The sequence below is a fragment of the Castor canadensis genome, chromosome 7 (genome assembly GCF_047511655.1).
Source record: "Castor canadensis chromosome 7, mCasCan1.hap1v2, whole genome shotgun sequence".
Taxonomy (NCBI): domain Eukaryota; kingdom Metazoa; phylum Chordata; class Mammalia; order Rodentia; family Castoridae; genus Castor; species Castor canadensis.
Genome location: NC_133392.1, coordinates 136,728,215 through 136,753,059, shown reverse-complemented (window position 1 = coordinate 136,753,059; position 24,845 = coordinate 136,728,215). Strand labels below are relative to the sequence as shown.

At 33.5% G+C, this 24,845-nt stretch overlaps 1 protein-coding gene and 1 non-coding gene across 9 annotated transcripts in view; both read left to right on the top strand.

Annotated features, from left to right (window-relative positions):
* The window catches only part of Zmym4 (zinc finger MYM-type containing 4), a 129,756-nt gene that overhangs the window by 75,126 nt on the left and 29,785 nt on the right, over nucleotides 1-24,845 (top strand). For 4 of the 8 annotated variants that reach the window (XM_020159640.2, XM_020159638.2, XM_074080600.1 and 1 more), the window contains exons 3-15: nucleotides 1,399-1,923; nucleotides 3,680-3,744; nucleotides 4,102-4,272; nucleotides 11,556-11,640; nucleotides 11,887-12,142; nucleotides 17,260-17,434; nucleotides 17,536-17,748; nucleotides 21,066-21,216; nucleotides 21,675-21,790; nucleotides 22,202-22,477; nucleotides 22,642-22,792; nucleotides 23,507-23,679; nucleotides 24,147-24,297. In XM_020159640.2, the coding sequence (XP_020015229.1) occupies nucleotides 1,399-1,923; nucleotides 3,680-3,744; nucleotides 4,102-4,272; nucleotides 11,556-11,640; nucleotides 11,887-12,142; nucleotides 17,260-17,434; nucleotides 17,536-17,748; nucleotides 21,066-21,216; nucleotides 21,675-21,790; nucleotides 22,202-22,477; nucleotides 22,642-22,792; nucleotides 23,507-23,679; nucleotides 24,147-24,297 (2,508 nt within the window). The remainder of the gene's footprint in view (nucleotides 1-1,398; nucleotides 1,924-3,679; nucleotides 3,745-4,101; nucleotides 4,273-11,555; nucleotides 11,641-11,886; nucleotides 12,143-17,259; nucleotides 17,435-17,535; nucleotides 17,749-21,065; nucleotides 21,217-21,674; nucleotides 21,791-22,201; nucleotides 22,478-22,641; nucleotides 22,793-23,506; nucleotides 23,680-24,146; nucleotides 24,298-24,845) is intronic. The other 4 variants (XM_020159639.2, XM_020159641.2, XM_074080602.1 and 1 more) reach the window with 2 other exon arrangements.
* On the top strand, nucleotides 8,426-8,532 carry LOC141425158 (U6 spliceosomal RNA). The gene has a single exon (XR_012450250.1). It is a non-coding gene; the product is annotated as a U6 spliceosomal RNA (small nuclear RNA).

Genomic DNA, 24,845 nt, shown 5'->3' with positions numbered 1-24,845 from the left:
CCTTAGGGTATTACACTATTGAAGATGTTGCAATAGTATGGGACTAGATTAGTAGCCTTAGAACTTGGTGCTGAGTGGAAGAGATAAATTTGAGACAGACTGAGTGGTATAATTGACAGAATTTTTCCAAGGGAAAGGAGAATTGTAATAATTTTCTTTTCTCTTTTAAGCCACTGCTGATTTGGTGAATCTATTAATCAAATGTGGGAACTGTAACAACTGTATGCTTGGAATGGGTACATGATGAATTTGAGTTTAGAGTTGTTATGTTGGAGTTCCCTAGAGGATAGTCGCTAGCTGAAATTTGGTGTGAGTCTTGGATGAAAGATGTAAGCAAAAGTGATTAGAAAGTCAGCGGGAAAAAGTCAAGGCTATGCAGGTGAATAAAGTAGGTTAGTCTGAGTGCATGAGATAAGAGACCTGGAATCCTAGAGAAAGCTAATATTGAAGCCATGGGCAGAGGAAGAAGTGTGTAAAATAAATTAATGGGCCAATTAGAAAGTAAGATGAAATACAGTGAGAGAGAAGCTAAAGGAATTTTATTCAGGAGGGATATGCCACATAAGGATTGATGTTAATAAGAGTAGTTCTGATGGGAAGTTGGGAGCTGATTATTGGGTTGTGAAGCAAAAGCAAACTAATGTATAGTTGTTTTCTACTAATTTGTGAGGGCATTGTAAGATTGGGGGTTTTCTTTTGCAGTGGGAGAGACCAGCATATAGTTGCAAACAGTAAACAGTTTTTTTTTTTATTTTTTAATTTAGGATGGCTAAATTTTATTTTTATGTTTAACATAAAACATTGTATTAAGATTGTAACATTAACTGGATTAAGTCCTTATTAGTGTTAGTGCAGAGAAAAGGGGACTCTGAAACTAAAAACTTGTGTTCTATCTTGGGTAGTTGGACCCAGAATACACACTATAAAAATTATAATTCTTACTTTCATATTCCTGCCTGTGTGTAGTTACTGTGCTTGTAGGCCCTTTATACATAACTGTTGTTAATCCTCACCACAACTTAATTTTGAAGGTGAGTATTCTGTTTTAGAGGCTCTGGAGAGTTTATTTCTTGGGATCACATAGATTTTCAGGATCATGCTATGATTGCAATATACATATGTCTGATTCTGAAGTTGGTGCTCTTTTCTCTGTATCACATTATCTTTCTTTCTAACCTAAAGTAGTTTTTCAAATTTTGGCTTCCCATTTCCTTAACTGTCAGGTAGGAATAGTCATATCTATGACAACTATATCAAAGTGTTAAAGGAGTACCATGGTAATATCTATATTTTGTTTGAAACGGAAAAAATATATGTATTTGTTAAATACCAGACAGACCTTATAATTGTGGTCATCTGTAGCATATCACTTGTCTAAACAGTATTTTACTTTTTAAGGTGGTGGTATCATGGATACAGAAATGTCTGAAGATATAGACCACAACTTAACTCCTACCCTTGACAGCATGCCTTATGGAATGCCGAATCAAACAGGATCTGAAAATTCATTGCTGGATGAAGATGATTATTTTTTGAACTCTGGGGATCTTGCAGGAATTCCAGTCGTTGGTAGTGACAATGAGGATGAACAGGATTTTAGTTCAAAGGACAATCTTGTTTCTTCAATTCATACTGATGATAGCTTGGAAGTAGAGAGAAGAGCTACACAGCATGAATCAGACAATGAAAGTGAAATACAAATTCAAAATAAGTTAAAAAAAGACTTTCCTAAACAGTTTGATCAGGTTTCTGTCTTTAAATCAATACGGAAAGATTTTAGCCTAGTGAGAGAAAACAGCAAAGAGACATTTTCTGGAAAGGAGAAAAATAGAGAACTAACTTATCATGAGCGTGAAAAACGGTTGGATAAACCCCATAAAGATTTGGATTCAAGGTTGAAAAGCAGTTTTTTTGATAAAGCAGGTAATAATTGTTGGAATAAAGCCATAATACAAACTAAAAAAGTACTATTGATAACAGACCTTTTATTGCTTTTGATGTTAAGTGAAATATGAACAGTTAAATTAATTTTTCTTTTATCTTGTTCTTTGCAAAGTGATTGAATTTCCCTCAGTAACTTTTGGTAATGGTATAAATGGTTGAAAAGTTGCTCTAAATGTCATTTCCCCTCCCCTGGTTGCAATATTTTGATGAGAAGGCAAGATACTCAAATCACCTGATCTTTTTTTTTTTTTGGTTGAACATTGCAACCTGAAGTTGGATTTAATTTCTTCATGCTATAAGCACTAATTTAAACTGCTGTTCCCCTCACCCCCACCCCTATCTAAATTAGGGAGCTTTAAAAATTTTTTCTCTATATTATATTTTACAAATTTCTTGAGGCTTTTAACTTCTTTACCCAGTATATACTTTACTCTAATTCCACTAATGAATATATCATGTATTTTCTTCTATGTCTTCCTTTCCTTCTATTCTTGCATTTGCCTGTATATAACCTTCTCTCTTTATAGCCATGCCAATAAAAGTACTTCTTACCCAGTGATGCCTAATTCCTAAACCTCTTCTAGTCAGAATAACTACTCTACATCAAAAATGAATTGTTTCCTTATCTATATTTCCACAGCACTTTGCTTATACATCATTATTTATAGTACTTATCATATAATATTAGAGTTCTGGTTTTTGTTTTTGTTTTGCCTTACTTACCAGTGTAGGAGTTTCTTGAGGGCCATATTATTTCTTACTCATCTTGAATTCTTGAGACCTCACTTGGTGCAGTGAAAATTGTAAACCTTTCCCAAATGTTAAATTGATGTGAAGGAAAGCAAGTACATTATACCAATCCATAAAATTTTTCTGACAAAACTAAGGAAATATATGATAGAAAGAACAAACCAGTATTTTGAAAAAGTATAACTATTCTGAGTATATATTATGTACAAGGCTATTGCCTTATATACATATACATATATCTTGCACCACAGGTATACTATTTTACATTGCATATATATGTGTGTGCATATGTAGTATACATATATATATATATATATACACACACACACACATAATTCCATATATATTGATGCAGTTATACGTATAGATATTTTTAGTACATATTTTCAATATCCCTGTAGATGATATTGAAGATTATGGGAGTCCTTTTTCTGTAGGAATGTCTAGTAGTAGAAGTGACAAGACAAGTAGATGTGTCAGTAACCAGTTGAATAGCATTAAGGTTTAATTTGTAATTAGAGGCAGTGGTAGAAGAGTTTATCATCAGGCAGTACAAGATTTCTGTCAAATAACTGATGTGTTGTGTTTTAGCGATTCTTAGGAGAGAGATAATTTTTAACTTAGCAAACGGGGAATGTTTCATAGAAGAGAGGTAAATTTGGAAATGAGAAGAGTCTGGAAAACTATAAACATTAGGCTAGACAGAGGAGACTTGGAGTCAGAAGCGAGGGAACAACAAACACAAGTAATTTTCAGAGCATAATGAATAAAGGAAAAGGTGTGAGATAAGGCTGAAAGGTTGGGGGTAAGTCAGATTGTACAGAACTTTGAGTGAAACTACTTTTTTGGGTTGTTTTGGGACCCAATTCACTCTGACAAGCATCTTTGGAAAAGAGAGGTGATTATCAAATGATAGCTTTTTAGGTCACTCTTGATAAGATTTGTTATTCATATACATGTGTTTATTTGTTTGTTTTTCTTTCAGTAGCTAATCAAGTTGAAGAAACATTACATACCCATTTACCACAAACCCCAGAAACAAACTTTAGGGTAAGTTTTCAGTGTGTATGTAGATTGCTGTTAAACTGTGGCAAGTGTCAAAAGTTTTCTTCATGTCACTTTCTAAACTCTATATGTGTTAGGTAGAGCACTGATTTGTAAAAATAATTTACGTTATTATTTGGGTAAGACATCTTTGAGACATTCTTAGAGGCCTAACTCTTAGGTTCTTTACTTGTGTTTGATATTCAGACCTACATACAGCACATTTACTTTTAGGAAGAGCGACTCTAATGTATATCCTTAGAGTTAGTTCTTCATTTCCAATGAGCTTTTCTTTGGGTGCTAAACCTGAAGAGGAATACTTTTTAAATTTGAATATTATTAATCCTTTATATTGTGTTTTAGGATTCCAGCTACCCATTTGCCAATAAAGAATCCATTGGTTCGGAACTGGGGAATTCCTTTGCATCAAATATTAGAATTAAAGAAGAACCTTTGGATGATGAGTATGACAAAGCAATGGCACCACAGCAGGGACTACTAGACAAAATTAAAGATGAACCTGAAAATGCTCAAGTAAACATTTCACCTTTTTTCCCCCCCTTCATTTTGTTCCACACATTGAATTATTCATTTGAGAGAGGAAGTGCTTAAGATGTGAAGTAGTTGGTTGACAGAGTAAAAAGAGATTGTTATAAGATAGTGAGTCTATAATAAGAGTTACATTAAATTTTTCTTAAGTAGTAATTAAGGCTTTTAATCATCTTTGTTCTTTAGTACTATTGTGATTTTTGCAATACATTTCAGTGCAGGATTAGGGAATTTGTGAGCCTTCAAGGATTTGAGATTGTTACAGCAGATATGGTTGAAAGTTAGTGTGATTTACAGGTTTTGTGGTGTGACTGAGTTCATGGAGAATAATAAACCTTTTTACTTACTGTTAATGAAGTACAGTTAGGTATGGATTAAATGGACACATTGTCCTTGGAAGGGTTAATTAATTGAAGAATCAGTTTATTGAATTAGATGATAGAAGATAGAGGTTTTGATGAATGATCCATGATTCTAAGTTTGAGATTTTTTTAAGGGTAGAGCTCTGCTATTTCAAGGTTGCTCTGGAAGCAAAAGTCATAAAGATGCTGTAATTATGACTGAAGTCACCTAGGTTATCCACACAGTTTATGGCATTGCAAAGGTGGATGAAAGAAAGAAGTTATATCATACACTGTTACCATTTTTAAATGTAAGAAATTATCTAGGGATGACTACAACTTTTTGAAGGTAGTCTGTGTTTTGTTCAGATGGCATATTCAGAAAGTAAAAAGTAAAGATAGCAGGAATTAACTATTTTATGCTCTCTGTTATGTTAGAAGGTTTGAGCATGTTAAATTTCCATAGAATAGAATTTTTCATTCATGTTTCATTGATTAGAAGTTCCCAACCTTGACATGATTGACATTTTGGGCAAGATAATTCTTTGTTATGAGGGTCTGTCCTGTGCATTGCTGGATGTTCAGCAGCATCTTTGGCCTCCTCAGTAAGTGCCAGTAGCAGCTCTCTCCCCCTCCAGTTGTAACAATCAGAAATATCTTCAGACATTGCCAAATATCCCCTAGGGTGTAAAATCATCTGCTATTGAGAACCAGTGCCTTGGAATAAAGGGCTAGAAGAATAGTTGATTATAGAAGTAGGTGACTCATGAGACAGATTGATGCTCAATGAAGCAAGAATTACATGGTGCTGAGGAAAAGGTAAATGTATTAGGATAGTTATGATAAAGCTATAGGAATTGATTGAATATGAGTGTGGTTGCTTTGAAGAAGACTGCAGAAGAAGTATGAAAATATTTCAATCAAAGGTAAATTGAAAGCATCTTTATAGAAGCAGGTAAAATGGAGATCTTAGATATCTGAATTACGGATAAATGTCCTACACCCAGGAAAAGTTCATGTGGCAGTATATGCTTCAGAAGACTACAATCATGTGTGCATGTGAGGCAGATCTCAAATCTCTTTATATGTCTGAGGGAAGACATGGATGATTCATAAGAAATCATAATGCTGGCAGGGAACTAAGGACATCCCTTTTCTTTTGTACATGACTCATCAACATGTCCTTGGGACAAAAGGCAGTTACAAGAAAGACCAAGTACAATGAGAGTAGAAGACTTTGGGAAGGCTATTAGTATTACTATTTTCAAAACAGGTTCCAGTGGCTAGAGAATATAAATAGGATAGAATAGACAAGGGAAGGGCACTGGGTGGTATTCATGCTTAGTGCTTGTTTGACATGTACTCTGCTGTTTGATTCATGCCTCCAACTTTCTCTCTCTCTCTCTCTTTTTTTGGGGGGTCTGGTTATTGTGGAGATAGGGTCTTGCTTTTTGCTTGGACTGATTTGGACTGCAGTCTTCCTATTTATGCTTCCCATGATAGCTGGGATGAGAAGTATGTGCCACCATGCCCACCCTTTTCTTTTGAGATGGGGTCTCAAGTACTTTTTGCTCAGGTGACCTTGAATCTTGATCCTCTTGGTCTCCATCTAGGATTACAGGCATGAGTTGTTGGCACCCAGTAGAAATACATATATTTTTATACATATTTAAGATGTATTTTAAAATGCTGAATATCAAGTTTTACCATGATTATTGGAGAGAACTTCCCCAAAGGCTCACCATTAGTTGATTGGACTCTTTGAGAAAGAAGCTGTAATGTGGGTAGGTCCTGAGTATAAGATCCTAAAAGCATTCTTTACCCTGACCGACCCCACAATAAGCAAACTCAGTCTATGAGTAAATAAAACTAGTTTTTCCCGAGCTGTCCTCTTGTTGGTTGGCCACACAGATCCTGGAGGATCAAACCTTTGATGATTTCCCCAGGGGAGCTTGTGTGTTATAAGCTATAGATTATCAGTCTTTCCTTCTTGTCTTTTCCTTTTTCCACACCCTTTTCTTCTCTCCCTTCCCTTCCTGACTACTTTTTCCTCCCTCTTCACTATCCTCCTCTTTTAAGTATTTCTCCCCATGACCATTGGACATCTATATTCCTTGCTTTTCAGCACCGTTTAATGCTTTATTAGTCTTTTCCATTTCCAATGTGTTCTCTTCTCAGTTTCAGAAACAGTACTATTAACCTCAACAATGCTGGTAGATCTCACAGGTATAGTCAGCCATCAGCCTTTTACTTTCTCTGTTGTAATTTTGTTTCCTATTCTTTCCTTGGTTTTTTTTTTTTTTTTTTTTGAGGGGCCTGGTAACAGGGTCTTGCTTTGTAACCAAGGCTGGCCTGAAACACTTTATCCTTCTGCTTCTGCCTTCTGAGTGCTGGCCTGGCTTCACTCTTTACTTTTGACCATCAGTTACTAGTAAATTTCCTCATAGTTTATTAAAAATCACAATTTTAGCTTTGGCATCTTTGACATCTTCTCAGAGCCTCCCTTGGTTCTTCTCTGTGCTTAACCTTTAATTTTGCTTTCAGCTCACTTCTTCCTTCTGCTTTTTACACAGTTCATTTTGATCTTTGTTTACTTTGCTGTGTAAATTATCAAGGTACTGAAATCTGTGTGTATATGTTTATCTTTTCATTTTAACTACCCATTTGCTTTTAGTTATAAATTTCTGGGTCTGTCAGTCATTGTCTACCTGCTTCTGTTACGGGCGAAAATTCATTTGTTTTCCCAGTTTCATTTCTTCATTCTAATCTCATTGCATGTTCCTGTGAGTTTTACTGTAGTTTTTTTTTTTTTTTTTGAATAGTTATAGAGCTCTTTTATGTACTTTGTTGTTTTATCCTCTTAACAACCCTATATATAATAACCAGAGTACAAGTTATATAACCGTATTTGTAGATGAGGAAGCTAAATTTCATAAAGATTATGTCAGTTACTCAAGGCCATATGTCTAGGAAAGAACTAGTCTGGGGTTGTAATCAAGATCTTATTTTTGTTAGTATACCAATCTTTCTGTAAATAAAAGTTGTTTAGTTTTTTAAACTGTTTAGAGAAAATTTTAAAATAGAAACTTAAAGGAGAGCCAGTGACCTCTTTTTTTCCTTTTTTCCCCATTGGTTCCAAAATCTCTACTCAATAAATATTATGTTAAAATCATGATTATTTTTTCTCTCATAAAGGGGAAGCTTATTTGTAAATCTTTCATTGAAATGAATGAATTAATATAGGAAGGCTAATTACCTAATTGTCATGATAGTGATTCATACCTTCTTAGAAAGTAGAATGCAGTCATTCAAATGTTGGGGCTTTGTTTTAGTCATGTCAGGTTATTTTGATTGTAGAAACTGTGATCTTCATTCTAAATACTACTTGGGATATTAATATGATCTTCCTTTATGGTAAATGAGTGGAAGGTAAAAGCACTGGTAACAGACTTTTTGTTTTGACACCTGTGGGTTTTTTTTTTCTTCTAAAAGCTTTTGTATGGTCAATCAGATTTATTAATTGCTAGTCATTGATTTGCTTATCATATATTTATAAAATATTATTGGGATACAAATCAAACATTCTGCATGGAAGGCAATATGTGGTGTTCAAATTGAATAATTAAGGTATATAAACTTATTTTCCTACAAGTAATATATATTTATGGCTTAAAGACTGTATCTGTCACTTGAAAATGCCATCAAAGAATTAAGAGAGTTGATGGGGGACCATTACTGTTCGCTAACAAGTATTGATTATTTCTGGAGTTTTCTAAGATTAAAAAAAATTTATTGGAGTGCTCACTTTGGCAGCACATTTACTAAAATTCAAACAATACAGAGAATATTAGCATGGCCCCTGCACAGGGATGACATAAAAATTCATGAAGCGTTCCATATTTAAAAAATTTTTTATTTGAAATTTAGTTTAATGTACTATATAGCATAGCAATGTCAGGAAGTCAATATTAAGAAAATTTTAATACATATTTCATCAACAGCACAACTGTGAATATCTTTATTAGATGCCAAATGATGTCTTATGTAATTTATTGCACATTTCTTAAAATAGATACTCAATCATGGTAAGGAAATATATTTTACATCAGTAACAATCACTGAATTTGAAAGTAAAAAGATGGGAACATTCTGTTAGTAATTGCTAAAAAATACAGATTACTGATGTCAGCATTGCTGTTTAATTCTTGTTGAATTTTTGGTTCAAGGCATGCTAAATAAGTTAGAAGAAAAGATAATGGAAAGAGGGAGATAAAATTATCCATCACTTACTATAAGCATCTTTACTAGAGAATTAATGGAAAGTTTAGTGGAATACCTAGTTGAATATATCTAGTTATACAAAAGATAGCAAAAAGATAAAGATACACCATTTCCAGCAGCAACTAAAAAATACTTATGTGAGAGAAAAGACAAATTGAATGAATAAAGAAACCATTTTAATTACAGATTTGATGTGATCTGATCAACATATCAATGGTCAGGTTCTGAAGTTGTGAAGAGAAATAATAGGTGTGCACATTCACACATGACATAAAAAATAGTTGGAGAAGTTGAAAATGGCAAACCATGTTAAATGATTAAAAGTCCTGAATTTAGTTTCATTAGGATAGTATACATGGTAGGTTAGGTTGGTAATGATATAGAATATATAGCTCCCAAATAGACATTTCTAAAAATATGATATATCAATCAATGACAATAGAAGGAATTCACTGTTTGGCAGAAGGAAAAAAAATTTCCAATCACAAATGGGCTAAAGCCAGTATTGGCAAGTTATCAGTGGCTGCTGAATCCAACTTCTCTGGTATTTCTTTTTCTTTTTGAGGTACTGGGACTTGAACTCAGAGCCTATACCTTGAGCCACTCTACCAGCCCTTTTTTTGTGATGCTTTTTTTTTGATAGAGGGTCTCACAAACTATTTGCCTGGGCTGGCTTTTTGAGCCACGATCCTCCTGATCACTGCCTGCATCCTGAATAGCTGTGATTACAGGCGTGAGCTACCAGCACCTGGCTTACCTCATATTTCTTTATTTTATTTTTGTACCCACTGTTCTTATAAATAGTTTTATTGAAATATTGCCATGTTTATTTATATATTGTCTATTGGGGCTTTTGCTCTACTAGGGCAGAGTTGAGTAGGTGTGACAGAAACCATATGGCCTGCAAAGTCAAAAATATTTACTATCTGGCCCTTTGCAGATAAAGTTTGCTGACTCCTGGATTAAAGGACTGTATTATAAACAATGAAACCACTTTCTTATTAATTTATTATGGAAGTAAATCTTTGTAAAAGATAGAAGAAGTCACAAGGTAAAGATTGTCAGATTTTTGACATAAAAATGGAAACGTCAGTATCTAAAAATTTTAACTCAGTACATATTTTTTAAGAAATGCTACTGAGGGTTAAGTTACATTATAATGCACTTGTAAATGAACATTAAAAATAATTGCAGATTGAAACAAAGTGGGAAAAGATTTAATTATTTTTTTCATAAATTACTGCAGTAAGAATTTTTGTTGGGAAGAGTTGTCCTTATGTATAAAAAACCTTTACTATGTACTTTTTAAATCTAGTAATGCCACTTTAACAATTAAAGTATGAGTATTCACAGAGACATTCATTATGGCATTATGATTGTACTAAATGTATGAAAACATTAAGTGGAGCAACATTGGGTTGTAGTTCTGCAATGTTGGTGCCATGCAGGACCATATGCAGCCTGAGACAAAAGGGGAAAAAATGAATAATACTGATCCTGTCTTCATAGTTTTGGTATTTCATTTATCATGGATTTTTGCATTTAAAAATACTACTATCTTAATTACTGAGTGTTTGGGTTCCCTTAATTTTATGCCTAAAGCAAGTCATATTCCCTTGTAATGTGATATTAATATATATAGAAGTAAAGTATACTGGTATTTCTCAGGTTTGAGTAATGAACTGTCATTCCTCCCCTGAAAAAGGGGAGGAATTCTTATCCCAAGAATAAGGTGTCTTGGAATATTTTGCAGGCTTCAGTGTGATAAACAGTATCTTAAAAAATCTATCACAGCGCAACAATATAATTGTAAAAGCAATCAACAGCACTGAAAACTTGTATTAGAACTCAGTTATGTGATGGTCATCCTGACTTAAAATATGTTTACATGGTGTGGGGAAAATACATTTACATGCACTTAAAAATCATTGAAATAACACAGTTTTTAAAATGTTCTTTTACACTTCTCAGGCTTCTTAGACTGCAAGAGTTCTTGGACTCAAATCATGGAAACACTGGTATTTAGTCATTGCAGTTTGGGGGCATAGCACAAATGGTGGACTGCTTGCCTGGCATGTCTGAAGATCTAGGTTCAATCCCCAGGATGCCCTCTCAGAAAAAGTTATTTTGGAGTAATATGCATTATTATGCAAGTGAGCAGAACATCAGTTTATACAAAAAGTTTCTTTAGAACAATTACAACTATGTAAAGAAACAAAGCCTTTCTTTGAATAGAGGAGGGGAAAAGACTGGAAAGAAATATACCAAAAGAATAACAGTGGTTCTTTTGGGGTGATGGAAATATGATTAGAATTTTTGTCTTTCTACTTACCTAAATTTTCTATAGTGGTTGTGTATTACTTTTATAATAAATGATTATTTAAAATAGTGTAATATTGAAGAATTTTCAAAAATAATTTAAGAATATCTGGTAGTGCCACAGGCTAATATATAGCTAACATTCATTTTTTTCTCTTAATTCCCTTAGCGTACACAAACATGCTTACTGTTTTGTATTTTATTATTTCTTGTTAATAGAAAAATTTCCATCTCCATATAGCAATAGTAAAATGTTTTAAATGTCTGGATTTCTTTTAAATATTCTTTTCTCTGTATTTATTTATTTATTTTTTTTCCTTTTTAAAGGAGTATAGTCATGGCCAACAACAAAAAGCTCAAGAGGGAGAACTGAAAATTAGTGCTGTGTTTTCAGTCAGTGGCAGTCCTCTTGGTAAGAAACAGAACTGAGTAAATGAATCATATTTATTCTGAGCTACACAAATGAGAGGAAATTTCTACTTGTATTAATAAACAGGCAGTTCTCTTTGTCCGTTTAGAATGCCTTTAAATTGTACATTGCATATATACTGTTGGGTTTCAGGATTAACTCTGGAAGAAAAAGAAAGGATGGGTACTTAAAATGCATGGCAAGAAGTAAATTTTTTTTCCCAATTTTTTTTTTTTTCTTTCTTTAAAGCTCCACAGTTGACTACTGGCTTTCAGCCTTCATTGGCATCATCTGGCATGAATAAAATGCTTCCTTCAGTTCCAGCCGCAGCTGTTCGAGTTTCATGTTCTGGTTGTAAAAAAATCCTCCAGAAGGGGCAAACTGCTTATCAGAGGAAAGGGTCTACTCAGCTTTTCTGCTCCACACTGTGCCTCACTGGATACACAGTTCCACCTGCCCGTCCACCGCCTCCTCTCACCAAGAAAACTTGTTCAAGTTGCTCAAAGTATAGCAAAATTCTACATTGTCTTTTTTGTTTTTTTCCTCTTTTAACATACTTTGTTCTTAGCTTATATATTATGTTTGATTTTCTATGTTTCTGTTTTTTTGAGAAATATTTAGTGCCAAAGCAGTGTTGCTGCCTTCGGTCTTTCTGGGTGCTAGGTCTTCAGCTTTCTTTTAACCTTAATAAATGTGGCTTTTATATATTAAGAAGTGTTTTGAAAACCCTTTCATCCTCATTTGGTGAGATGCCTTATATAACAATAAGTACACATTTAGGGGTAGTGTATTACCGTAGCATTTTATCTTGTAACCGTAAATACTAGATGCTTAAGTATAACAAATATTTAAAGTTATGTTTCTTGTTCTGTTATATAATTGGGATTTATTTAATCTTTCCTAACTTTAGATAACTTCCATTGTACATATTTTTATCTCAGTATCTTTGAACTACCTCAGAAGGTCTATTGCAATTTTAATAACCAAAAATGAGTACGGAGCCTATCACTTAATAAGCTCATCTTGGCATATTGGAGGAATAGTAAGGTGATTGTTAGAAACTGTTTGAATGAATAAGTGAGAAAAAGAGGAATAGTGCTTTTTGTTTTGAAACATTTTGGTTTCTCTCTATTCTTTGGTCCTAAGCATTCCAAAAAAGGGATGCTCAACCTAGAGCATATTCTTTTGCATAGCTTCAGTGTTAACAAATTTTTATCTCCTAGAGGATATGTTTAGTGTTCACATGTGGCTGAAAGTCATTTAGAATCATGTATATTGATTAAAAGATAAAGAGATTTCCTATCAATTTTTGTTTAAAAGTAAAATTAATAAGGACAGTATTTTAGCAACATAATTTGAAGAGCAAATTCAAGTAATCAATCTTTATAAAACATGGTGACTAGAGCTAATATATTCTTGAAAAATTCCTAGAAGGCATGTAAAATGTTATCTCAGCAAAAAATACTGTATGAGATAATGTATATATGTTAGTTAGGTAGATTTAGTCATTCCACTATACATATGTGCTTTAAAACATGTTGACCTTGGTAAATACAATCTGTCAGTGTAAATAAAAGAAAAAAGAACAGGACTGGAGGTGTGCCTCTAGCGGTAGAGTGCCTGCCTAGCAAGCCTGGAGGCTTGAGTTCAAACCCCAGTACTACCAATAACTAAAAAGAACATAAGCTCCAAAGGTAGGAACTTAGACTATTGTGTCCACTATATATGCCAGCTATATAGCTGGCATACTAGATAATTAAATATTTGTTGAATGAATTATTTAATGACCCTAACTTTTGAAGATGGCTGTTACTATTTTATAGCTATTAAATGCTTCCACATGATGGTCTTTGGCAAGTTTAATATACCAAAAAGACTTCTTTATTTTTATACTGTTTAGGTTAAAGCACATGGTTTAAAAAATAAATACTTAAATATATATCTTTAATTTCCATATTCTACTGTGTTCACCTCAGATTTTAAGATTGAGTCATGTTGACAATTATAATTTTTATAAGTTTTTTTTGTTTCCTATTTTGCCATGAAATAATTTGATGTTGTAGCTTCCTTTAATGAATCTTTCTTTAATTCTTATTTTAGGGATCAGCAGTTTCTAAAGTTTCAATGATGTTTCTCCTTTCTTCATAGTCACAGATACTTCTTTCAGTGATTTATCAGTTATTTTCAGAATGACCAAAGAAAACTATTTAAGCTTTAAAATGTTTGTCCCCTTTTAAAATGTATTGTTATTCTTGCTTATACTTATTTTCATCTAAATTTATCATATCACTTTGACCACTGGTGGCATAATTTTTACCTTAATAATATCTTGTTTGCATCATAATTCACTTCTTTAAGTTAGTGCTTCACCTGCTATGTGTGGTTTTATCTAGTACCTAAAAAGTGTTCCATTTTTTATTAGTATCTATTCGTTGTATGGGGGGTTTCATTGTGACAGTTCCAAATAGCCTTATATTGTGCATTGATTAGACTGTCCCACCATAAAATTTTCCATTTTCAACCTGTTATCCTGACTCAACTAGTTTTACCTCTTCCTTTACTTATTTTACCCTTTTTATCCTTTCTTCCATGTCTTTTCTGTTCTTTCAGATAAGGTATACCTGCCTATCTGCTCAGACTTTCACTTTTCTGTCACTGCTTTTGTCCTCAACCACTGATCAATCTTGTTTTTCCTTGCACTCCATTTTTCATCCTGAACTACTCTTTCATCTTCTGTTCACAATTTGATCTTTCCTTACCTTTCTTTCCCTCCCTATTCATTATACAGTTTTTGTCATTATAAAATTGCTGAATTGGATGTGCCTTGAAAATAAGGAAATTAAATTCAAAGAATATAAAAGATTTGCTAGTGTCACATAGCTATCTAATGTTGGCATTTGTATTGTTTCCCTACATAGTTCATACGGTCAAACAGGTTTAATTTAGAAATCTACCTCAGTAAGAAAAGATTTCAATTTAATTTGGATATGAAGAGTTAGATTTTTTTTCTCCCCTGTAAGACACTACTATTTTTATAGACCAGTAGTAATACAGCAGTAGCACTTAGGGCTGGAAAAAACTTACTAACTGCTTGGAGTAGCAGTTTTATTTTTCTTAATTTTTTAATAATTTTATCTCTTAGTTTCTTGAATTTAACCTAAACTCTGAGTATATTTTGGTTAATCATTATTTAATTTTTAGGTATCTTTAATAAGAAGAACCCCAAAATTTATCTTTTTATTTTTATCTGTCCATCCATCCATCCATCCATCCATCTCTTTTTTTGCTGTACTGGAGTTTGAACTCAGGCCCTCAGGCTTGCTAGGCAGGCACTCTACCACTTGAGCTAGTCCCCAGCCTTATTTTTAAAAACTGATTTCAAATCCTACAAAAAAGAGGTAATTTGGAGGATAATTTGATAGATCAGATTCTTGGTGTATTCAAAAGAGTGACTTTTTTACAGATTGTCTGTATCATTCCTGAATTCTATTATAATATATAGAATTATATATATCTGAATTATATTGTAAGATATAACCTGTTTAGACTCTTAAGCATATTGAGGTGAGTGAGAAATACTTGTTTTTATTCTCCATTGCCTTGATCCATGCTGCTCCCAACTGTCATCTTCTTAACCTTCTAGAAAACTACTATTTAAAGTCTAGTGAAGATGTTGCTTCTTTTGGGAGACCTTTCATGTCACATACAGTATGATTTTAAATAATTAATTTTCATTTATATTTCTTTTTTGGTTTGTTTTTGCTTTTTGCAGTCATGGGGCTTGAACCTGGGGCCTCCTGCTTTTATCAATGTGCTACATCTCCAGCCAGCTCCCCATTCTCCCCCTGTTTTGAAATTAGGGCCTTGTGCTTCCTAAGCATGCATTCTACCAGTTGAGCCATTCCTGTAGCACTTTTTTGCTTCAGTTATTTTTCAGATGGATCTTGCTCCTTTTTTGCCTGGGCTGGCCTTGGACAGTGATCCGCCTACTTCTTCAGATCACAAACTTTAGCTACTTGTACCCTGTCCTCATTTATATTTGTACAGAACATTATACTGTATATCTCTTTGAAGATCATTCATGCTACTATAAATTTTAAGAATGCTTCTGTGACAGTATTTTATAAATCATTTGTCTATTTGTCCTAATAACTGAGCTCCTTGAGCACATGCACAGGACCAGATCTTGATTCAGGTTCAGCTAGTGAATACTTCTCTGTGAATATATTAAAACCTAACTTTAAAAAATATCAGAAAGGGTTGAGGTTGTGGCTCAAATGGTAGATCGCTGGCCTAGCAAGTATGAGATCCTGAGTTCAAACCCCAGTACCTGAAAAAAGAAGGGAGCGGGGGGGAACAAAAACCTGAAAGGCAGGGGAAAAAATGCGGAAAACAAAGCTATCTAGAGTTGCTAAGTATGGAAGACAGTAAGATATGGAGATACAGAGTTACATATTACAGAAGAATACACTATCAGGTGTTTCTCATGAAGATTTTCTGTTTTGCTCACCATCTTTTATTGAAACAGAGGTGTTTGTAATCTTTCCTAAAAAAGGGATTCTATTGTATAACTTATTTAAGTTGCAGGACTTTAAGAGTTACATTAATTATTTTATGGGTATACATTTGTGAGAGAGAGACTGTTTAAGGAATTTCACTAATTTGAAAAATTGGTTTTTAAAGTATTAAATTGGTTTTTAAACTATCTGGTAATTTAGAAAGACTGGCTTGGTAATGGAATTAGGTTTGGGATGGTGGTAGGGAACCTTAATCATTAGGGTTTTAATCTTTACTGCCTTTACTACTAATACATACATATTACATTATTTAGATATGGAAATGTCAGATTTTATATAACCATACTAGAATATATGTTGTATGTATAGTTTTAAATGTTTGTTCATTTTTGAATGGTTTGTGCTGGGTGCAGTGATACACAGCTGTAGTCCCAGCACTCAAGAGGTAAAGGCAGGAGTATTGAAAGTTTGAGATCAGCCTGAGCAACGTAGCGAGACCTTATTTCAGAAAAAATCAAGGACTAGAGATGTAGCTCAGTGGTGGAGTGCTTGTCTAGCATATGTACGGCCATGAGTTCCTTCCTCAGCACCACTCCCCCCCCCAAAAAAACCCCCACATTATAATCATAAAAATTTGTGAGAATTTTAAGCGTAATGTTATATTAAAAAATAGTTTCAAAATCCAAGCTATTCTGAAGAATAAAACTAAAATGTTTTCCCATTAGTAATCAAGGCTGACCATTTATTATATTTCTTTTAAATCTTTTAAATCTTTTTGTTGTTGGTGGTGGTGCTGAGGTGTGAACCCAAAGCCTTGTGCTTGCTAAGCAGCACTGTACCACATGAGCCACATCCCAGCCTGTGTTTTAATCTTTGAAGCATATTAAATCTTACAATAGTGCTAAGAAATAGATTGTGTACTAGTTCTGTTTTATCAAAAAGAACTTAAGGAACAAGGCATTTTCTAAGTTTGAGAAAGCCCAGGTTTCAAAATTTAAATTCTTATACCCCTTCATTATAATTGCTGTTTTATCTGGTTACTTTAATGCACAAAAAGAAAAAAATGGGTTATACTGTGGCTTATTTTATCTCTTATCATTTTTAGAGACATTTTAAATCCAAAGGATGTGATCAGTGCCCAGTTTGAAAATACCACCACCAGTAAAGATTTTTGCAGTCAGTCATGTTTGTCAACATATGAACTGAAAAAAAAACCTATTGTTACTATAAATACAAATAGCATTTCAACCAAATGCAGCATGTGTCAGAAGAATGCTGTGGTAAGTTACCTTTTTACTTTTTTGGGAAGATGTGTCTAATGTTTTTGCTTAAAGAACAGCTTTTAAACTATTGTTGTTTATATGTTGTTTTTAATTCCTAGATTCGTCATGAAGTCAATTACCAGAACGTGGTACATAAACTTTGTAGTGATGCCTGCTTCTCTAAGTTTCGCTCTGCTAACAACCTTACTATGAACTGTTGTGAGAACTGTGGGGGTTACTGTTACAGTGGTTCTGGGCAGTGCCACGTGCTTCAGATAGAGGGACAGTCTAAGAAGTTTTGTAGTTCATCGTGTGTCACAGCATACAAGCAGGTACTTGACCACATTTAATCCTGATGTCTTTGTTCATTTCAGGGAAATCTAAACTTTTTAATGCCAGTTAATTTTTAAATGGTTGTTAAAAAAATGAAGTGATTATTTGCTTACCTTTACATATAAATAGCATTTACTGAATGAATGTATTTTAAATACTCTGTACTAGAGTTTTATGCATACCAGTTTGTGTTCATGCATTAGAAATACATGTTTTTTTTTTAATTTCAGTGTGATTCATATTATATATATATGTTTTAGACAGGGTCTCACTATGTAGCCTAGACTGGCCTTGAACTTGAGATCAGTCTTCCGAATGTTGAGATTACATGTGTGCTACCATGCCTGGCCTGTGATTCATGTTTTTGAATAACAATTTTTAAATGCAAGCTGGGCACCAGTGGCTCATGCCTGTAATCCTAGCTGCTTAGGAGGCAGTGATCAGGAGGATTGTGGTTCAAAGCCAACCTGGGCAAATAGTTCATGAGACCCTGTCTCAAAAAACCCTTGACAAAAATAGGGCTGGTAGAGTGGCTTGAGGTGAAAGCCCCGGCACCGCAAAAAAAAGAGAAAGAAAAAATTTAAATGCAAAAAAACTTATTGAAGAAATATAATTGCTTATCTCTCCCAGGGATTACCAATCTTGTTCCTTTGGTATATAGCCTTCTACTCTTAGGAATACATTTTGATTTGCACGTGTACTTTTTATTTGACAAGGAAAGGTCCAAATTGCATACGTATTCTTACAATTGGAGTTACATAATTGAAATTGCAAATCCCAAGATAAAAATCTTAATATTAGTTATTTCCTTTTTTCATGAAATAGGAATAAATAGATGAGTGTTATATATTATTTTGTGAATTGATAAGGTTTGCAAAAGGTAAATTGAAAGAACTCTGTGTGACAAGTGTCTTTTATATAGTTTTATAGAGAGTAGGTTAGTTTTTTTTTTTTAGTAAAGTTTGAACAAATACTATTTTTAAAACTGGTAAGCCTGAGCCAGGTGTGATGGTACATGTCTATAATCCCAGCTACTTGGAAGGCAGACAGGAGAATCGTGATTTGAAGCCAGCTGGGGCAGAAGTTAGCCAAACACTATCTCAAAAACAAATCAGGTATCGTGTCCTGTGCCTATAATCCAGCTTCTCAGGAGGTTGATGTTGGAGGATCTTGTTCTAAGACTGTCCCTGGCAAAAAAGGGAGACCCTATCTGAAAAAGAAACTAATAAACTTAAAGGTGTGAGTTTGGCTCAAGTGATAAAGTGTTTGCCTAGCAAAGGAGAGGCCCTGAATTTAAAACTTCAGTACAGCAAAGAAGAAAATTAACATTGGTAAACCTAAAAAAATAGCAAGTACTTTTTAAATTTTACAGTGGCTCCCTGTTTCAGTGCATTTGTTGATCATCCTTTTTTTGGAAATAGTGAATACTTACACAATCCACCAAAATCAGTAAATAGTGTTAGTTAGGTAAATTCCTATAACTTGTTCTTAAATCTTGCAGTTTGTATTTTAAGAGTAAATAGACAATTTTCAGTTTATTTCTTAATGTATAAGTACATTGAAAGGGCATAGCTTTATTGCATTTGCTCTCATAAGGGAAAAAAAAAACCCACCCAGTATTTTCATATGTATCATCTTTGTGCAAAAGTGGATTCTTTTCCTGATACTGTATCAGAAACTAAAAGTCACTTGGTCTCAGACTCTGAAGAGTGATTCACATTGCACCAGAGAAGAAATAGTATAAAACATCTTAAATTTAAACTTATTCATTACTTTTAATTTACTCAGTACTTGTTAAACCTCCTGTATATTAAAATATATTGTGGTGTGGAAAGAACTAATCTAGGTCTACATCCCACATTTTTTATTCATAAACCGTTTTGCTTTGGGGAAAGCAGTTAACTCCTCGATCCCACTTTTCTTATCTGTTAATGGCTATAATGCCACTGGGATGCCTTTTAGGATTATATAAAGTAAGAATGAGAATGCCTATCATGGAGCCTGACACATTATAAGGGGTCCTTTTTGCTGCCTTTCTTCCTTAACTAATTCATTCAACAAACATTAGATGCATTTCCTGCTTTGAAGGATTGTATGTCTACTGACATAAATGAATAAGTAAAGATGATGTGATGAAGGTATTGTGAGATGCAGTGGGCCATAGAGAAAGCATGATCATTTGTGCTTGATAGGACAAGGTGTGTTAGCAAAAGCTTCACAAGGATAAAACTCTTGACCCCCAAGCTTTATAAATGAAGTTCGTGTTTGTGACCCAGATCTAGGAGGAAAGGCAAATGCAGCTGGAGATTGAGAATACATTTCAAAGTCTCACAAAGGGAAGGAGAGATCTTTTTAAATGATCCTAATTCATGCTTGAACATACTTTATGTTGTCCTAAATGTGTGCCATGTTAATGGTATTTAGCATTATTTGCTGTTGAATATCTAGTTGAGTGAGGACTTAAGATGAAAGATTAATTGGTTGTTTCTTTTTGGACACTTGTTTTATACAAGACCTGCACCCATTTTGTGAGCACACTGCATACTTGTTGTTGGTAGTAGAGTACTTGATAGTTTTCTAGTAAATTCATGAATTTCCTTAACTTCATACTTTATTGCAGGAAGTTCTTAAAATTTTTAGGCTAGTATAGTATAAGGGGATGAACTATTTTTTGTGTGTGTTAATGTTTAAAACAATATTTTTAAAACTATGCTTTTAACCAATTATAATCATTATTTTATAATGAATGGAAAATATCAAAGTGTATCATACATTATCATGATATGTATTGCTCTATGAAACACTTCAGTACTATATATGTAACATAATACACAAATTCAAAATCTCATAAGAGTGTGTAGGGTCACTGTAAAACTTTCTTCTTACTAAAAGGATTATAATCATGAAAGCCTAAAAACCACTGATATAAAATATTTCATGAATAAGTGAGGGGGAAGGTGAACAGAGAGGGCTAAGGAGGGCTGAATATAGCCAGTGTACTTTATATACCTGTATGAAGATGGAACGGTGAAAATTCTTGAAATTGTTTAAGAAGAGGGGGAGGGAGATGAGGAAAAATGATGGAAGAGATGAATCTAATGAAGGTACATTGTAAGCGTATATGGGAATGTCACAGTGAAACCCCCCTATACAACAAATACATGCTATTAAAAATTATGTGAAGGCCTGGGTTTCATCTCCAACACCATTAATAATAATAATAATAATAATATTTCAACATTGTTAATATAAACATTTCAAAGAATTATGCTTTTACTATGAATTTGGTAAAAATACTGTTTTACTCTCTTAATAGAAATCAGCCAAAATTACACCATGTGCGCTTTGTAAATCATTGAGATCCTCAGCAGAAATGATTGAAAATACCAATAGCTTGGGGAAGACAGAGCTCTTCTGTTCTGTTAATTGCTTATCTGCTTACAGAGTCAAAATGGTTACTTCTGCAGGTAATACTCCTTTCCGAAACTATAAAACACAATAGCTGAAAAAAGTATAGTTACCAGTTTTTCTGTTCATAAAGATTTTTGTCTAAACCTAGCTTATATTTAGGGCAAATTTAAGATACTTCATTCAGGCTTTTGTTGTAAAATATTACCTGTTACCTTGATTACTTACTTACCTATTTATGCATTTCCCCCTTATCAAAACATTTCCTATAGCTTCTTTAATGGGTTTTCTTTATTCATACCTAATTTATTTCAAGGTTCATTTATTTGTAGTTTTAAGATAGATTGTGACTATTTAAAACTAAACTTAATGTTGATAGTTTTTCTCTTTATGTAGCATGATTGAGTTTAGTTTCATTTCCTATAACTTGGACCTTGAATTCTTGTATATTGTATAATATTTAATTCCTTATAGATTTATATATATTACTCATTAGTTTTTATTTTGATTTGCTAAGGTGTACAAGTTCAGTGTAACAGTTGTAAAACCTCAGCAATCCCTCAGTATCACCTAGCCATGTCAGATGGAAGTATTCGCAACTTCTGCAGCTACAGTTGTGTGGTAGCTTTCCAGGTATGGCTTCAGGAATCTTCCTCTTCTTCAGTCAGTGAGTCACCTACTGTAGTAATAGAAACTCAAGTGTTCACTGGTGCCTGGGTTGCCTAAATTTCTATTCCAGTCCTAAAAACTTAGATTCATAGTTCACCCTGTATTTGGAGGCATGTCATTTAACTGCCTTCTATAAAATTAAATGATACTTTTATAACCCAGATAATCTATTGGGAGAATACTATTAAATTATTTTTTAACATAAATGAGACTTTCTCCCATCCATTTCTAAGCTGACTCAAAGGCAGGGAGTTTAGCCTGTTCATTGATGTATAACTAGACCTGTGTTTGGCATATGTGAGCACACAGTTCTCATTTGTTTGAATAAATGGTTAAATTGATCTTTCTTTTGTTGCTGTTTTTTTTTTTCTTCAGAATTTGTTTAACAAACCAACTGGAATGAATTCTTCAGTAGTGCCCTTGTCTCAGGGCCAAGTAATTGTGAGCATCCCCACAGGTTCAACAGTGTCAGCAGGAGGAGGTAACACCTCTGCTGTCTCTCCCACATCCATCAGTAGCTCTGCGGCTGCTGGTCTCCAGCGTCTTGCTGCCCAGTCCCAACATGTTGGGTTTCCACGAAGTGTTGTGAAACTCAGGTGTCAACACTGTAACCGTCTTTTTGCCACAAAGCCAGAACTTCTTGACTATAAGGTAAAGAGTAGGTTCATAAAAAGGGCTTAAGTATAAACATTTCTGTTGGTAAATATGTTTTTAGCTTTTTATCTCTCAAAATTCACTTGTTTTGAAAGTAAAAGGTGTAAGGATTTCCATAAGGTAAACCAAATGTTTAATTAATAATTGATATTTCTTTGCAGGGTAAAATGTTTCAGTTCTGTGGCAAGAATTGTTCTGATGAATATAAGAAAATAAATAATGTAATGGCAATGTGTGAATACTGTAAAATTGAAAAAATTGTAAAGGAGACTGTGCGATTCTCAGGTGCTGACAAGTCATTCTGTAGTGAAGGTAAAATGACAGAAGATAATCTAACCTACTGAGCATGTTGGTTGTTTTAAAAGTAGTTGATGATTTAAGCTATTACTGTATAAACTTACCTAGTTTATCCTTTATGTATATCCCCAAAGTCTTTGATTTGTTGGCACATAGTTCCATGTTTTTTGATCTAGTCCCTTCATTTTTACGTAGAGGCTAAAATGAAGTGAAGGATCCTCAAAGTATGATGGAAATGATATGAAATCGCTTGATGGGGAATTAAAATATCCCTTAGGACTTGTACTTATTTCTAGATGGAAGTCCTTACATTTTAGTAACATCCTAACTTTATACATTTATTGATTTTAACAGCATGTAAGGCAGTCTGAATATGCACATTAATATGAAGTAGGTAGTATATTTAGATGACTATTTTATGTTTAGAATGTTTTGTTCAACTGTAAAACTGCACAACATTATCCTTCTAGACCAGTAGCTTTCAAACCTTTTGACCACAATACAAATAATTACATTTTACGTTGTGGCCCAAAAAAAACAAGAGTTTTATGAAATAAAATTTAACTACATGTGGTGCAATATTTTCTGTTCTACCTTATTTCATTAAAAAAAAAAGTACTAGTTTTGAACAAGATCTAAGTGTGAAAACTTTGTTTTAAGCCAATCAAGTTAAATATGTAGGTAATTAATATTTTCCCAAATGATAATTTTACCTTTCCTGATTTTTAGGTTGCAAATTGCTTTATAAACATGACTTGGGAAAACGCTGGGGAAGTCATTGTAAAATGTGCAGTTATTGTTTACAGACATCTCCCAAGTTGATACAGAATAATTTGGGAGGAAAGGTGGAAGACTTTTGTGGTGAAGAATGCATGTCCAAATACACAGTTTTGTTCTACCAGGTAAAATATAATTCACATTCCTGGATTTTTGGAGTTGGAGCATAAATTATTCTTCTTTAAAATTTCATGTACAATGAAGGACAATTTAATGATTGAAAATTTTTAAATATTAAACATCTTATGTTTCCCAGCAATTAACATAAGATTTGGGGAGACTTTAAGGGCATTAAGGTTTTAGTCTTTCTGTTTTTAATTTCCTACAGAGACCAAGTCAGGTTAAAGATAATAAAAACTTAAAATTACCATTTTGCTCATTTATTATTTAAATGAAATGAACTTCTCTTCTGAAGTTTGAGAAAGATATGCCTTGTTTGAAGTTAAATGAACTTCACTTTATTTTTTAATTGCTATTTATTGGCATCTTTATACTGTGACTTGGTTGTTTAAAGAAAATTGTTTAGTATGAAATATCCTATCAGACCAGAGATATTTTGTTTCTTCTTTACTGTCTTCCATTTCTATTTCAGATGGCCAAGTGTGATGGTTGTAAACGACAGGGTAAACTCAGTGAGTCCTTGAAATGGCGAGGGGAAATAAAACATTTCTGTAACCTGCTTTGTATCTTGATGTTTTGCCATCAACAAAGTGTATGTGACCCACCCTCACAAAATAATGCAGGTAAAATTCAATTTAAGTAATAAATGGGGTTAATGCCAGGAACTAACTACGTTTCTTCTATAGGTTAGAAACAATTGTCAATAATTTTATAAAATGCAAACCTTGTTGTATTCAAATGGCATTAGCATTTACATCCTTTAGTTGAACATTATAGCCAGGCAAATGAGTTTTGTCTTCCTTCTTTCCTTCCTTCCTCTCTAACCTTGCTCAGAATGATGTTCTCTAGTTCCATCCCTTTACTTGCGAATGGTAAGATTTCATTCTTCTTCCTGGCTCCATAAAATTCCATTGTGTGTAAATACCACATTTTCTTAATCCATTCATCAGTAGTGGGGCATCTTGGTTGTTTCCATACTTGGCTATTGTGAATAGTGCTGCAATAAACATGGGTGTGCAAGTGCCTGGAGTAACCTGTATCACATTCTTTTGGGTATATCTCCAAGAGTGGTATTGCTGGATCATATGGTAGATCTATGTTGAGATATTTAAGAAGCCTCCAAATTTTTTTGCAAAGTGGTTGTACTAGTTTGCATTCCCATCAGCAGTGT